Source organism: Brachycentrus maculatus, unplaced genomic scaffold, assembly GCF_059751285.1.
Source record: "Brachycentrus maculatus isolate JH-2025_06_01 unplaced genomic scaffold, ASM5975128v1 h1tg000269l, whole genome shotgun sequence".
Taxonomy (NCBI): Eukaryota; Metazoa; Arthropoda; class Insecta; order Trichoptera; family Brachycentridae; genus Brachycentrus; species Brachycentrus maculatus.
Genome location: NW_028281020.1, coordinates 1,538,668 through 1,554,004, shown reverse-complemented (window position 1 = coordinate 1,554,004; position 15,337 = coordinate 1,538,668). Strand labels below are relative to the sequence as shown.

At 34.1% G+C, this 15,337-nt stretch overlaps 1 protein-coding gene across 1 annotated transcript in view; it reads left to right on the top strand.

The window, feature by feature from the left end:
- Positions 1-15,337, top strand: part of LOC148305565 (inactive rhomboid protein 2-like) — a 262,551-nt gene that overhangs the window by 15,770 nt on the left and 231,444 nt on the right. Inside the window, exon 4 of the mRNA XM_088266450.1 lies at positions 694-1,413. Coding sequence (XP_088122576.1) covers positions 716-1,413 — 698 coding nt within the window. The 5' untranslated portion in view covers positions 694-715. The remainder of the gene's footprint in view (positions 1-693; positions 1,414-15,337) is intronic.

The window sequence follows — 15,337 nt, the reverse complement described above, 5'->3', positions numbered from 1 at the left end:
CGTTTTGTTTTTATTATTTTATTTTATTTTTCTCATTTTTCTCGTCTTTGATCTTCGACGTCCTTCTGTATATTGAAATTAGTTTTTAAATCGACTTGACCATTCGGTTCAATTATCCATACTAATTACTATATTAATCTAAATTTTTGTTTTCCCTCAAAATATGCAAATTAACAACACGTTGAACGCCAATACTAAAATTAGTTAAATTTTTAAATTTCCAAAAAAAAAAACTTTTAGATAAGTAATTTACGTATTTTAATATGATGAATTTCATTATTATTTTTTTTGGTTTGAGTTTGGGTTCCATAGTTATAGTATTTGAATGTTGCTCTTAATTGAGGTCACCGGTGCCCCCCATGGGACTGCAGTCTAATACAGGCGAGGTCGTTATTATGTCGTTATTTTAAGCACGTTTCCAGGTTCTCGTACATAAGACGATTTCTCAGTTTGGTTTTTAAAATTAATGTTTGAAAAATATTGTTCGTGTGAACATGTAGAGTAAAACAGCCTGTGGATATTTATTCCGGAGCCGCACTTAAAAGGTCAAAGAGCCGTATGCGGCATCCGAGCCACACTTTGACAATCCATACGTCAACGTAACTCAACTCACCAAAATAATTTAAAAACATATAATAAGTTAAATATTGATCGGTAAATCTCGTATGAATTAAATTGTTGGTTCGGTTGCAGATGTCCTGACGGCGCGGCCAGCATGCCGGCCGAGGAGCACGGCTACGGGCACGGGCACGGCCACCACGGCCAGCACGGCCAGCAAGGCCAGCATGCGCAGCACGGTCAGCACGGCCAGCACGGCCAGCTCGCTCCCGGCCAGGGCGCCCGCTACAGTTGCGAGCGCTTCCCGAGCGCCGCGGAGCGCTTCAGCGTGGCGCCGCCCGCGAGCGCGCGCTACTCGCCGCCGCCCTCCTACCGCTACCCGCCGAGCGGCTCGCCGCCCTCGCCCGCGCCGCCCGCGCCCGCGGCCGCCTCGCCCGAGCGCTCGCCGCGCCGCGCGCGCCTGCCCTCCGCGCGCTACCTGGCGGGCGCCACCCCTGTGGCCTCGCGTTACGTGCCGCCCTCGGCGCACGTGCCCGTGGAGCGCTACGTGCCGCGGCCCGCGCCGCAGGGCGCGCCCTACTACTGCGCCGAGCGCTACGCCGGCGAGGCGTTCCGCCAGTACCGGCCGTACCAGCGCGCGCGCCAGCCCGCGCGCCGCTGCTGCCCGCCGCCGCTGGCCGCGCCGCCGCTCTTCCCCTGCCCGCCGGAGCTGGCCGCGCTCGAGGCCGGCTACGTGGAGTACGTGGGCGGCTCCGGCGGCCGCCACGTGAGCTGCACGCCGCCGGGAGCGCGCCTGCCACCCGACCCGCCATGCTGCGTGCAGGCGCGCCGCTGCGCGCCCCCGGCTCTCAACTGGTGAGTCCGCCTTGTCGCGACTTCTTTATATGCCCGATGATCTTATCTCAACTGATCACAAGTACCGAGTCTCCCATAGGGACGAGGAGAGCACTGGTCTACCATAAACCCAAGTACAATCGATTCGTGGGGTTTTTAATTTTAATTTTATTCATATTATTTTTTGACATTTCATCAAAGATGAAGAAGAATATGGAAGTCTGGGCATTTACGGGGCTTACGACCGTCATAGGCTGGTTTGAGTGATCACTTTACACACGTGTAACATTCACCAATTCTACCCATTATTGACAACCACACTACTCAAATTCTTCGAAGTTCTATATATATGAACCAATTTAGAAACTTTGTTCTTGAATCACTAGAACTTCACTAGAGACATCTATTGGTGAGATCACTCAAACCAGCCTATGACGGTCGTAAGCCCCGTAAATGCCCAGACTTCCATATTCTTCTTCATCTTTGATGAAATGTCAAAAAATAATATGAAAATAACTCCTGTAATTGGAGATAATCCAGATTTTGTGAACAAGTATTTGGACACACTCAAAATGTTGTTTTTAATTTTATTCGATGTAAAATTGTTGGCTAATGGACAGAATAATGATTTAAATATTTTTAATAAATTTCATACCTCTAGTTTCGTCACGTAAGTAAAATGTAGTTTTTCCCCCCTTTATTGACATCCTGCCAATCAAGGACAGAGCAAGACACTTTTTTTCGAAAACATTTTAGTTCGATTAATAAAATAGATACGCAAATAGGTACTTATAAATGAGGGGTTTAATTTTAAGAATTCCATTTTAATTTAAACATTAAATGATAAAATCAAACACTAATTTTTAGAGCTTACTAAATTTTATTGTTAATAAACAGAAAATTTGTTACGCTTTGTTAAGGGCATTAGTTTGAAAATGCCACAACAATTCGAAACAATTGTCACAAATTTTATATTTATGTGCTTTTACCAATAAAATCCAATTTGGTAGACTCTAAAAATCAGTGTTTTTATTTTAAAATTTAATATGTAAATCAATAGATAGGTAGTAAACGTATTTCACATTTAAATCCACGAATTTTATTTTTGTGTTTTCTGAAGAAAAAAAAATCAAAGAGAAGAAATAAAAATTACATGACAGCTTAAATTAATAACTAAAAGATGCCTTTTTCAAAAGGAATATTGGGTATTTTATCATTAATTGTATGCATTCTGAAAACATCGGCTAAAACTCGCTTAAGTGGGTAGACTAGAAGATAACAAATATTTCCGCGGAAAGGGCTTTAGACATTTTCAATCATTTTATCATTGTCATTGCCTGATTGGTTTAAAACTCCGCCGTCACGTGTGTGGCGGCGCTGCACTAACCATAGCTAATGTCACTTTCGTTAGTGTTCTGTCAACTTGTGCAAAAAGACAGGTAACCGCCAGGTACCTAAAGCTTCTTCAATTTCTGCTCAGAGATAGGTAGAGGGATATACCCATCCTTGTTATCCCCATATAAATAAAGAAATCAAAAAGAGACAAAGACTTTTACCTGTGTAGAGTGAGTTTTGACAGCAGAATGGTTAAAATGAGATGAAGTATATTTAGTAGCGCGCCATCTTTTTCTTCACTTGAGAATCGAGCGCCTTGTTTGTAGCTTAAAGAATTTGAATGATGAGATAAGTATGTGGTAAGCTTGCGATTTATGTAATGTTTAATCTTTAGTGATCGCCTCAACTTCGAGGATTTGAAGTGGCAAATTGGCTGATAACTTGAAAATCGAATGTTGTGTGTTTTTAAATATTTTTTGTTTCGGTGTGGCTGTATTAATAAAACAATTGTGTCAAGTCATGTTCCCGTAGGATAGTACAGAGAAGTGTGTACATATGTGTGAAGTTGGCGCGGTTACTCCCTCTTTTTCTCACTTTTTTTTGTTGACCAAGGTATGTGTTTACATTTTATTAAGGTTATGGTGTGTTTATTTAGTTATTCACAAATATTATTCATGTATGTAGGTAACCGTAAACGATTCTGTATAATATTTGCCCGTTTAAAGTTATTTTTAAGAACATATTTTTGGTGATTGGTTCGATTTAACGCACGAAATAATAATAACTATAATAATAATAAAAAAAAAAATAATAATAATAAATGTTTCTTAGACCGGCAGGTGAACCGCACATACATTAATTCACACAGACACATTCGAAATGTGATGCGGTTGTTATCTTGATCGTCGTTAATCACACAATCAATTTTATACGCTTCACATGCCACTTTTTGGTGACTTTAAAAAAAATATTTTTATTTATTGAAAGAGACGTAAATGATACACCTTTATAAAATTACACAAGTACTGCATAATTTAACGCATAACTAAAAATATTGTTTTTTTGTGTGCTAATATTGAAGTGGTAAATGTGTATATTAATTCCAAAACTACAAATGTATTAAACGATATATCCTTATGGCTCTAAGTACATAGTCAATTTGCAGCTCCATGTGTTTAATTTGCGTCGAAACATGCATACTTAAAAAAACAAATTCAATACTGCTTGCTAGCCATGTGGTAAACGGCACTCCACAAAATATGAATCATGCCTGTATAAGCATGTATTACGTACATGATAGTAATAGAGTAGGAAAAATTATACTCAATATTATTTTGATCGTAAACAAACTATGTAGGTAACAATAATTATACTTCAGTCGGGCTTCCATATAAAGAAGTTGGTATATTACAGCTAGAAAATTCTGATTAAAGAAAATTATATTTTTGAAAATGTCTACACCATTTCATTGTAAAAGGAATTATTTGATTATCGTATGCGGATATTAGGAAAATATTATATATTTTGCTGCACTAAATTTCGTATTAAAAAAATGTATATTTAGTTACTTTCTTCAAAAAAACAAACAAATTTTGCGTGAAAGGTTTACCATTACACATGTGGAAATTAAGAATTTTTATAGGTCAGGCTTTTTGTTTGTTACATCCTGTCGTTTCGCCCGAATGAAATATCTGCGTTATATTATTTTTCAAATCGCAAAAAATAGTTCACTCCCACACTTACATCGTATGAAAAACCTACATAATAAACACCTTCTGTTACAAAGCGTCCAAGATAATTAAGTACTTCATGGATTTTAGAATATTAAGATTAACCAATTAATTAATTAATTAAGGGATCCACACGTTACACGTTTTCTTAAAGATTTTACTTAAATTTCCTTCCCAATACGTATTTCATAATTATTTCGTAGTGTCGATGTATGTATGATGTACATATCGCTCACTCCTTTCAAGAACGTCATAAATAAAAAAACTTGATTTTTCAGGAGAACGATTTTAAACTTTGAAAATAAAACACAATGCATTAAAAATAAATATCAAGCCACTTATTGAACTTTTTACCGTGCAACAGATCTTTTTAGGTAAAACCTGAAGGTTTTTTCTACATTTGAAAAATATTTAATTTATTTATAAAAATAATTAAACACTACATTTTCTTCAAAATGCAAAAACAACATTTTCTGCCCTGTAGCGGGTAAATATTAAGTTAAAAATATGCTTCTTTTGCTGGGATATAGTACATTTTCTGGGCATTCCAAAAACATGCACAACTGAAAATTGACAATTTTTGATTTATGACGTTCTTGAAAGGAGTGAGCGATATGTAAGTTTAAACACAAAAATTAAATATTTACTGTAATCGTGGTGAGTATTTGTAAAGTGTAATATTCGTTTTCATATGTTGCTAAAAATAAAAACAAATAAGAAACGCAAATGAATAAAGCTGCTTCATACATGATGAATTACATACTTACGTAATTATGAACTTTTCACATAATAGAAAATGCAAAATGAATATTCTTCTTATGTCCCAATTATTTTACATTTTTTTATTGTTAATATAATATGTATAGGAATTGGAGCATTTTCGAATTATTTGAGGAATGAACCTTAAAAAGTATTTTTTTTCATACATATTTTTTATACTACTCGCATTTTACTTGAGTTGTATGACTAATGAACTGAGCCATGGATGTGTGGAAAAAAATTATTTTAGGAAAACGTCTTCTTCGTCGTCTTAATTATAATAAAGACGACGAAGAAGACGTTTTCCTTAAATATTTTTTTCCGCACATCCATCGCTCAGTTCATTAGTCATAACAATAAGTAAACTTCATGTCACAAAAGATGCATAGAATTAAAATATATGTATATAACTTACCTATGTTGATAAACATGACTTAAAATAGAAAAAAATTTACTTCAAAATTATACTTTAAAAATATACATTTGTGTTGATAATAAATAATAAATAATAATAAAACCCTTATCCGCACCCCAATGGTGCATAGGGCACTGCTTCATATAAACGCAGTGTTATCTCGATCGTTTACACATGAAGGAAGGTGATCAGCCCTCCGCTTCAGGTGCCAGTTCAGGGTAATATTGAATAAATATTACAGTGAAAAAATCACTTATATTAATTGACCCCCCCCCTGGGAATCGAACCCGGGACCTCCAGAACGGTAGCCGAGTGTGCAGACCATTACACTACGGAGGCGGACAGTGTTGATAACGCAATGAATTAATTATTTATTGAGAAAACTCAGATTGAAAATGCATTTAGTATTAAAAAATTATATTTTTCATATCGTAGTTTATTATATTAAAGTAGTATACATGTAGGTACAGTGTATATCTGTATATGTGACAACATAATAAAACTTTAATAAAGCCATTTTAATTATTTTTTCATAGTCTTTTGCAGGAATTCTCCTGGTATTTTTTCATCCATGCGTTATTATCTTTTCCGTAGAATTATTTATCGTAGCCGGCGCCAGATAAGCTCAAATGTTTGAAGATAATTTTGAACTTGAAAATATAAACGTTACCGCGAATAAATTAATTTATATTTGCAATGTATTAAGGCTCACTTATTGGAATCTTCGTCGTAATGAAAATTTAGTTCTTAAAAGTAGACTGATATTTTGATTTACAAATTTACGGTAATTCGTGTCCATGAATTATTCTCACGAATCACCGGTAATATTCCGGGTGGATTCAGTATCTGGATTTTTAAAATAAACTACGGATTATCTGAATTTGAAATTTATTTTATTTTATTTTCCATGCGTTTTCACATTAAATGAATACCGTATGCTCCGTGTGAAAGATTTATTAGCGTCATTTTTTAATAGTGCGGAACATTAATGTGACAGGTGACCGCTTGCGTTCAGAATGATTTGCATTATTTTTGACATGTTAACATAGATGAAGAATATGGATGTTTCGGTATTTACAGGACTTATGACCGTCATAGACTGGTGAAGTGATCACTTTAACTTATAGAATTCTTGAAACTTATAGATGTATTGACCAAACTCGAAACACAGTGTGCGAGAGTCACTAGAGACATATATGGTGGGAAAGCTTTTATTAAGTAGAAACTCTCATTCGTATGACGTATTTGTTGTATCCGTTTGTATTTATTCCTATGACGGTCATGAGCCCTATAAATGCCCAGACATCCATATTCTTCTTCTTTCTGTTGAGAAATTAAAAATAATGTAAAAAACTCCTAATTGGAGATAATGCAGATTTGTGAACAGATATTTGGACACACTCAAAATGTTGTTCAGAATGATTATTATTCTTTTCGGAAACGATCATTTTATATTTTTTAGTTATAGCACGTGCACTTACTAGATTCATATTTTATTTACATTTTTCAGTTTACAATGACAAGAAAATGTTCACACACACTAGCGACGCTACTCTAATCGGCAGCGAGGTAAAGAGGGATGTATAAATTCTATACAGAGGTGGGTTTCAGGATATTGTATTGGTGTTGATGGTAGTCAGATGAATTGGAAGTGTTCTTCTTCTTCTCCGTCTTATTCCTCATCACTGATGGTTGTGACCCTTGTGGAAGCAATGACCCTTCTCTAGTCATTGGTTCTACAAGGCGCAATTGGAAGAACAATAAATTAAAAAGATAATCGTATATAAACTTATTATGTCAATGTTATGGCAATGGTCAGCACGCTCGGCTACCGTTCTGGAGGTCCCGGGTTCGATTCCCAGGGGGGAAGTCAAATAAAGTGATTTTCTCACTCTAATATTTATGCATTATTACCCTGGACTGGTACCTGAAGCGGAGGGCTGATCACCTTTCCTTCATGTGTTTACGATCAAGATAACACTGTGTTTATATGATGCAGTGCAGATGCCTTATGCACCATTGGGGTGCAGATAAGGGTTTGAATGAAAGAAATTAATACTTATTATGGGACGTTTGGTCCCTTTGTTTGTTACCTATAATAAAGATGAAATATGCCTTTTTATTATTTTTTTACTCCTATAAATAAAACGTATTTTTTTATCTGTATTTTTATCACAAAAATAGAATCAGTATTTTTTTAACGTAATGCTTGAAATGAGAAAAACATATTCGGATTTTCGAATATAAATTCGGATTTACACTCCCTAGCCCTCACTTCGATGTATACAATAATGATTAATCCCAACAACATCTCAAGTGATTACTAAACTATTTTTGTGTTAGTTTTATGGGCAGGGAAATGACGAATTTTTCGTGCGATCGATTCGTTCATCGGTCGAGATAATTTTTTATTCTATTCCTTTTACGTACGGAGCGTTGGGCGTAACAACGTGTTATGTCTAATATGTAGTGGATGCATTTTCAAATACCAAACTTTTTTGTAAAACCGAGATTGCGTAGTTGCGTTTTCAAGAAATTCTTAACAATTATATTTTAAGTTATTTAATTAGATTCTCTGCACTGCCGTGAATGTAAGTCTATTTGTAGAAAAGATCCAGTGGTGGGATTCAGCCGGTTCGCACCGGTTCACTAGAACCGAAGCCTATTTTTTTTAGAGTTCGCCGAACCGGTCCTTAACCCTTTGTTGTCAAATAATATTCCGATTGAGATCATGTATCGGAGCACGTTCGGTTTACTTGGTCCACCATGCTGTAAAAATATTTGAACTTCACGAAGAGAAAAAAATATTGGAAAGATGAAAAAAAATAGTGTGAAAATTCAGTTAAGTTATTATTAGTTTATAAACAGTTAGTAAAAAGAATATCGTGAATGATATACGCTTCAAAAAATGAACAAGTAAACAAAGTTTTCCTTTCTATAACTTGCCGGTCTCCCATAGGGCCGGATGGAGATAGAAACATTAATTATATAAAAAACTATATGTTTCATAGAAGGGGGGGGGGGGGGGTAGTGGTAGTACCTAAAGGGCGAACTGGTTCTTGAAAATTTTGAAAAGATCTTGAGCTGTTTGGAAGCTTTGTTGTTTATTTTCCTATTTCAGGAATCATTGTACTATTTAATGCTTATGTATATACCATAAATGTTGAATACTATCCTTTGTTCCGAGTAATTACAATGGAGATTTGTTTACTGAAATCGTAAATCGCGATATAGCGGAGTTATTACAAACCGTTGTATATTTTCTTAATTTTTTTGTTTTTGTAAGTACGAAGTACGAAATATGTATGGCGTGACCAAAAATGTAGAAACTCTCTTTTGTACATCAAGTTTATGAACATTTTTTTGTATAATTTAGTCCAGTCGTTTTTATTTTATTTTTCTTATCAAGTCATTAATTGTATTGTATTCAATGTTCCACATGCTCTTACTGTCTGGAGAAACATATTCACCCGTAAACCTTTTATTTATATTACAAAATTACAATGTAATTCCATCGAAATAAAAAATAAAATTGAATATTGATCATCATGTTAACATAAAAAATGGTATTTGCCAAGTAAAACTTAAATATTTTTATTGTTTATGTACAAACATATTTCCAGTGATAAAAAATGAAAAATAAGAAACAGCTACTCCCTAACTACTCCCTCTTCAATCTTCGTCACAAGAACACAACACTAAAATGTAGACTTAGCTTCACATATCGCTTACTCCTTTTAACAACGTCATATATCAAAAAACTTGATTTTTCAGGAGATCGTTTTTAAAGTTAAAAAATATAATAAAATGGATTAAAAATAAATATCAAGCCACTTATTGAACTGTTTACTGTGCAACAGATCTTTTTAGGTAAAACCTGAGTGTTTTTTTCCCCATTTGAAAAATATTTAGGATATTTATAAAAAATATAAAACAACACCCTTTCTTCTAAATGCAAAAACAACACTTTCTGCCCTGTAGCGGGAAAATATTAAGTTAAAAATATGCCGCTTTTGCTGGGATATAGTACATTTTCTGAGCATTCCGAAAACATACACAACTGAAAATTGACGATTTTGGAGATATTACGTTTTTGAAAGTAGTGAGCGATATGTTGAATATGATGCGGAATGAATCGAAACACGTGTCACCATTTAAAGAAATAGTGGTTTTTGCTTCGTACAATTTAGATACAAAATAATTATATCAAATCAAGGATTGTGATTCAAAAATGTTAACTGCTAGTACAAGAACGACATCATAAATTTTATGCCTATTTCCAAATAATAAAATGTTGAAATTCCCTTTTATATCTTTTGATAACGCTGATCTCAGCCTGGTAGAAATCATTTCAAAACTGATGAGTCGTAAAGACGACTACACACCAATGCCTAAGGGTAATGGTGCCATGGGGCGGCGACAGGGGTTGAACTGCCTACCTAGAAGGCGCTGTTATTCTAAAAGACAAGAATGTATTGTGTCATCTATAATTCCCCCAGCACATAAAAAGAATACGTGCTAAACTGTTTCACTTCCTTGTCGCCCTGATCTCCTGGGATATACGAGGCTCATAACGTGCTAACCATTATAACAGTAACGGGTGTAACAAATTTCCAAATGGAAAAATTATAAAAAAGGCATACAACATTCTTAATATATGTATATTTCCAACCGCATTAAAAAAGGACATTCTTTAAAAAAAAACATAACGAAGTGATAGTAAATTTATTTGTGAAATTAAACTGAGCCGGAATACATGTCGCTCACTCCATTTAAGAACGTAATAAATCAAAAGTCGTAAATTTTCAGTTGTGCATGTTTTTGGAATGCCCAGAAAATGTACTTTATCCCATCAAAGGAGCCATTTTAAACTTAATATTTACCCGCTACAGGGCAGAAAGTGTTGTTTTTGCATTTTGAAGAAAATATATTGTTTAATTATTTTTTTTAAAATATACTAAATATTTTTCAAATGGAGAAAAAACTTTCAGGTTTTACCTATAAAAGATCTGTAAAAAGTTCGATAAGTGGCTTGATTTTATTTTTAATACATTGTATTATATTTTTAAACTTTAAAAACGTTCTTCTGAAAAATCAAGTTTTTTGATTTATGACGTTCTTGAAAGGAGTGAGCGATGCGTGTGATGCCATCAGGACGCAACTGTGACTCATATTTTCTGAGAGTGAATCACAATTTAAATGACTGGATTTCATAGCACGTCCAAATCTTGTTCACAAATCTGGATTATCTCCGCTTAGGAGATATTTTTAACATATCAACATTGATGAAGAAGAATACGGAAATCTGGGCATTTACAGAGTTTACGACTGTCGTAGGCTTAGTTAAGTGATCACTTTACAAATGTGTAACATTCACCAATTCTACTCATGTTTGAGGAATGTTACACTTGTGTAAAGTGATCGCCAGTCTCATGATGTCGGTAACGACGAAACCCGGTCACAAGTCAAATAAAAAATATACGGAAAAACTACGTATATATACTTGTTATTTTATTACATAAATTTAAATTACGTTGCGCGTACTTGCACGTAACTATTGTTTTGTTGTTGAATACCATGTCGAATCTGATGAAATTTGTGATAATGATTTTGTTAAAAGAGTAAAATATTTTAATGGACGTGATTACATTCTTTCAAATTGTTTTGATTGTTCAAATTGTAGCTTCTTTTATAATAGAAATAATAATAATTATAATTTTGGATAAATTATATACTGCTTTTTTTGTAAAAAAACTACCTCATGGGCGCTTTTTGTAGTCTATTTGTACAGAGCTATTAACAATTATTTTATTTCACAAAATTGAATAAGTTGTAATAATTTTAATTGATGAATTAGGTGAAACTGACTGCAAAGCTTGAACATTTAAATCATATTTGAGAATTGCAATGAGCAATGACTACATTGAATAATTCGAATTTTCCTAAAACAATATTCAACGACTTCCCTTGCAATGGCAACTTGGGTACTTGGAATTCATTAAATCCGACTTGAATTTGTCTTGTTGATAGAGGAATGTTTCGTAGAGTCACAGTTTATCTTGGAAACCCTCGGGGCAGGAATAACAACCCTTTCCATCACTCCTGGGGAGACTAGAGACGTCTATTGTCTGTTGCACTTAGCCCCTTAGCTCTACGGGGAGAGTGCGATCATTACAGTACCTCCCCATCAGGGCTGCTGGCTCAAATTGTAGAATGATTAACTCCTATATTTAAATACTTAAGAAATTACAGGTATAAAAATACTCAACAATCTTCAAAACCACTACATTCCACGAAGGCAGTTTTCATGGTTTAATTTAAAATTATATTAGTAAACATCTTCATAGATGTTTACTAATATAATTTTAATAATTATAATATAATTAAACCACCTTCATAGGTGGTTTAATTTTAAGCAATAAGTATGATTGAATGAAAACACTCAATGTTTTATGAAAAAGAAGTATCGTCATGAGGATATATGTATGTATAATTCCTTTGTAACTAATCTTACATGTTATACTGTACGAGATATATATATATATATATATATATATATATATATATATATATATATATATATATATATATATATATATATATATATATATATATATATATATCCACAAAGAGTTCTCTTAGGTGGTATGGATATGTGGAGCGAATGGATAACGAGAGAATGACTAAGAAAATATATGTAGCGAATGTGAGCAAGAGAATAGAAAGAGGACGACCGAAAAAGTCTTCGCACGATCAGATCAATCAGAACTTAAAATTTGGTGGTGTCAAAAGTCTGCGCAATTGGAGGGCATATATGACTAGATGGATGTGAAGGAAGCGAGGAGTGTACGTCAGGACAGAAGAGTGTGGCGTTCCAACCTTTCTGCCTACCCGTGCGATGAAACGGGGTGATGGTTGTTGTAGCAGTAACTGTAGTAGTAGTAAATATATGTATATATTTTATATTATCGCCATGCCATGCGAACCGTTCAAAGTTCAAGTGTTGTTTTAAGTTAGTTTGGTTGCCTCCAACTACAATGCAGTTAGTCTTTCAAGGAACAGTAATGCATTCTGTTTCACCAACTCAACCTATAATATGTGGTACTCCATTACCACATATGATACATACATTTACTCTCATCTCACACATTTCGATGTGGTGCACCCGACTCATACATTGTTCGACCCCACAACTGATTAATGAGAGCTTCTTGATAAATAATACGAATTGAAGTTTTGTGTATGAAAAAAATGCATGTAAATTGTGCAGTACACGTACTAGAAGTTAAATTAAAACTATCTTTAGAATGAAAAATGGACTTTTTCCCGAATGTTCAAAATTATTTTGTACGAAAAATGTCGACAGCAGTGCCTTCACTAAATCTGTCCGCAAACGGGAGCTTTCCGCTTTCGGAAATTTTTATTCCGAATTCGGAACACGGTTTTATCACCAGTCAGTAAAATTAGATTTTACACACACTACACATGACTCGATTTTTTTTAAATATTCTCAAAGCAATAAAAAAATATAAACAGCATTTAAGTACGTAAGGAGATAGAATCTTATATAGAATGAACGAGAAATATTCTGAATCCGGATATTTTCGCAAAGCATAATTCCGAATATCACTCAATTTTGGGTGCTTTGCCGATAGTTAAAAAAAACAATCCGAAAGCGGAAACCATGCCGTGTGTGAGCTGGCTACATTATTCTACATACAAGTTTGACGAATTGCACCTACTGCGAGTATTATTAAACCATTGTGATCCATAATTCAATATTTTTAGAAGATCGACAAAAACGTGTTTTCCTGATTTATTTACAGGATGATTCGAAAATTAAGACATAACATTTTGAGTGCTGATTAAATTTAATTATAAACTTAAATAAAAATTGAAAATGATGTTTTCAAGCGTTTGTCAAGTATGTGAATATAATCCAGGATTCGGACCTCACATACAAATGAAAAAGTCTCTGCTTAATAAAAACTTTCCTCATACCACTATAGATGTCTCTTGTGAACTCTCGCATACTGTGTTTCGAGTTTGATCAATATATCTAAAAGTTTCAAGAATTTGATTAGTGTGGTTTTCAATCTTCATCTATGTTTAGATGTAAAAAATAAAATAAACATTTAGAGGTTGCTGTAGGACGACCCTTGATCCTTAGTCTCGACCTGAAAATTAACCCTCAATTTCCATTTAAAATCCCATATTTAATTGCTTTTCTCGATTTGAAATTCGTTTCAACAAACGGTATCATTCGAATTTCCCGGACACCGGAAATGCGGGGGTCAAAAGTTTCGCCATTGAGTTCTTTAGAGGGTTTTTAACCCCGCAAAATGGCGGCTCTCCCGGTCATCCATTCCGCGATGTTTTACGCTCTCCATTGTTAGTGGGATCCTTTTTGCCACTCGCCGCGGCTGTCGAGTTGGCAAAAAGGTTGGAAATGTTACGAAGTAATGGTCGCTCCAATCGTCGCGGCGTCTACAGCCGTGTGTGATGCATTATATGAAGGAGAAATAACAAACCATAGGAGAATACTACCGGCCATTTTGTTACCGATTAAAGCATAAATATGAGGCTCATACAACAATTCTGTGAAAAAAGTACAGAAAACAATAATGCAAATTATTATTTACGAAATTTCAAGTCCCAAACATAGAAATCAAAATTAATGCCTATTTCATATAAATTTGAAAAAAAATATATAAAAAAATACTATAATACCATAAATTATATTAAACATTAAACCATGAGTGTAAGTCCCTCTCCAAGTACAAGAACTCAGTCTCTTTTTTGAAGAGGCACAGCGAATCTAAAAGTAAAAGTTTGCCATGTGTATAAATGTTTAGAAAATGTATTATGTTGTACTTAAAAATGTAACTATATTAAATAAATAAATGAAAAAAAAATGTATTAATTTTTGAAGAATTTTCCACACTTTGTTGACTTTGTCTTTTAGAAAACACTTTTAAAGTCTACTGAAAATTTAAAGATATTTCTTTGAAAATTATAACTAACCAACTAATTAATCATCACGCCGCTTCCCCCAGGGGTAGGCTGAGAGAATAGAACGCTACACCAATCCGTTTTTGTATTCAATCTTCGCATGTTGCATATTCATACACCTTTTCATACATACACGGCGATTATTCCAACATGTGATCTGACCACTTTCAAGTATTTTAAATACTTGATCGTGCTAAGTTTTCCTCGGTCTTTTGATGCCTAGACTATCATATTCCCTTCGGATGAAATATCCTTTGTATCTGTTGTGACATCTATAAATATCATTATTTATTTTAAACTTAAGAAAACATACAAACCAATCAAAAGATAGATTTTTATCCTTTTATGTGATTTTAAAATAGATTTATATTATCCACTGACACTTCGTGATGGAATTGCATTTTTAATTTATTATTAGATTAAAACCAATATTTTTAGCTTTTCCACTTTTTTATTTGACCAGCGACCGGGTTTCGTCGTTACCGACATCATCAGACTGGTTTTAAAAATATAAAATTTAAACACACGGATAAGTATACTAGCACAAATTAATGGATTTATTTTAAATATCCAGGGCAATTATTTATAATTTTTTTCTGTAATCTACATAATTTTAAATAAAGTATTTTATTCTTTGTATTTGCATTTCTACTGTAAAAGATATTTTCTTACATTTAACTTAGAAAATGTAAAG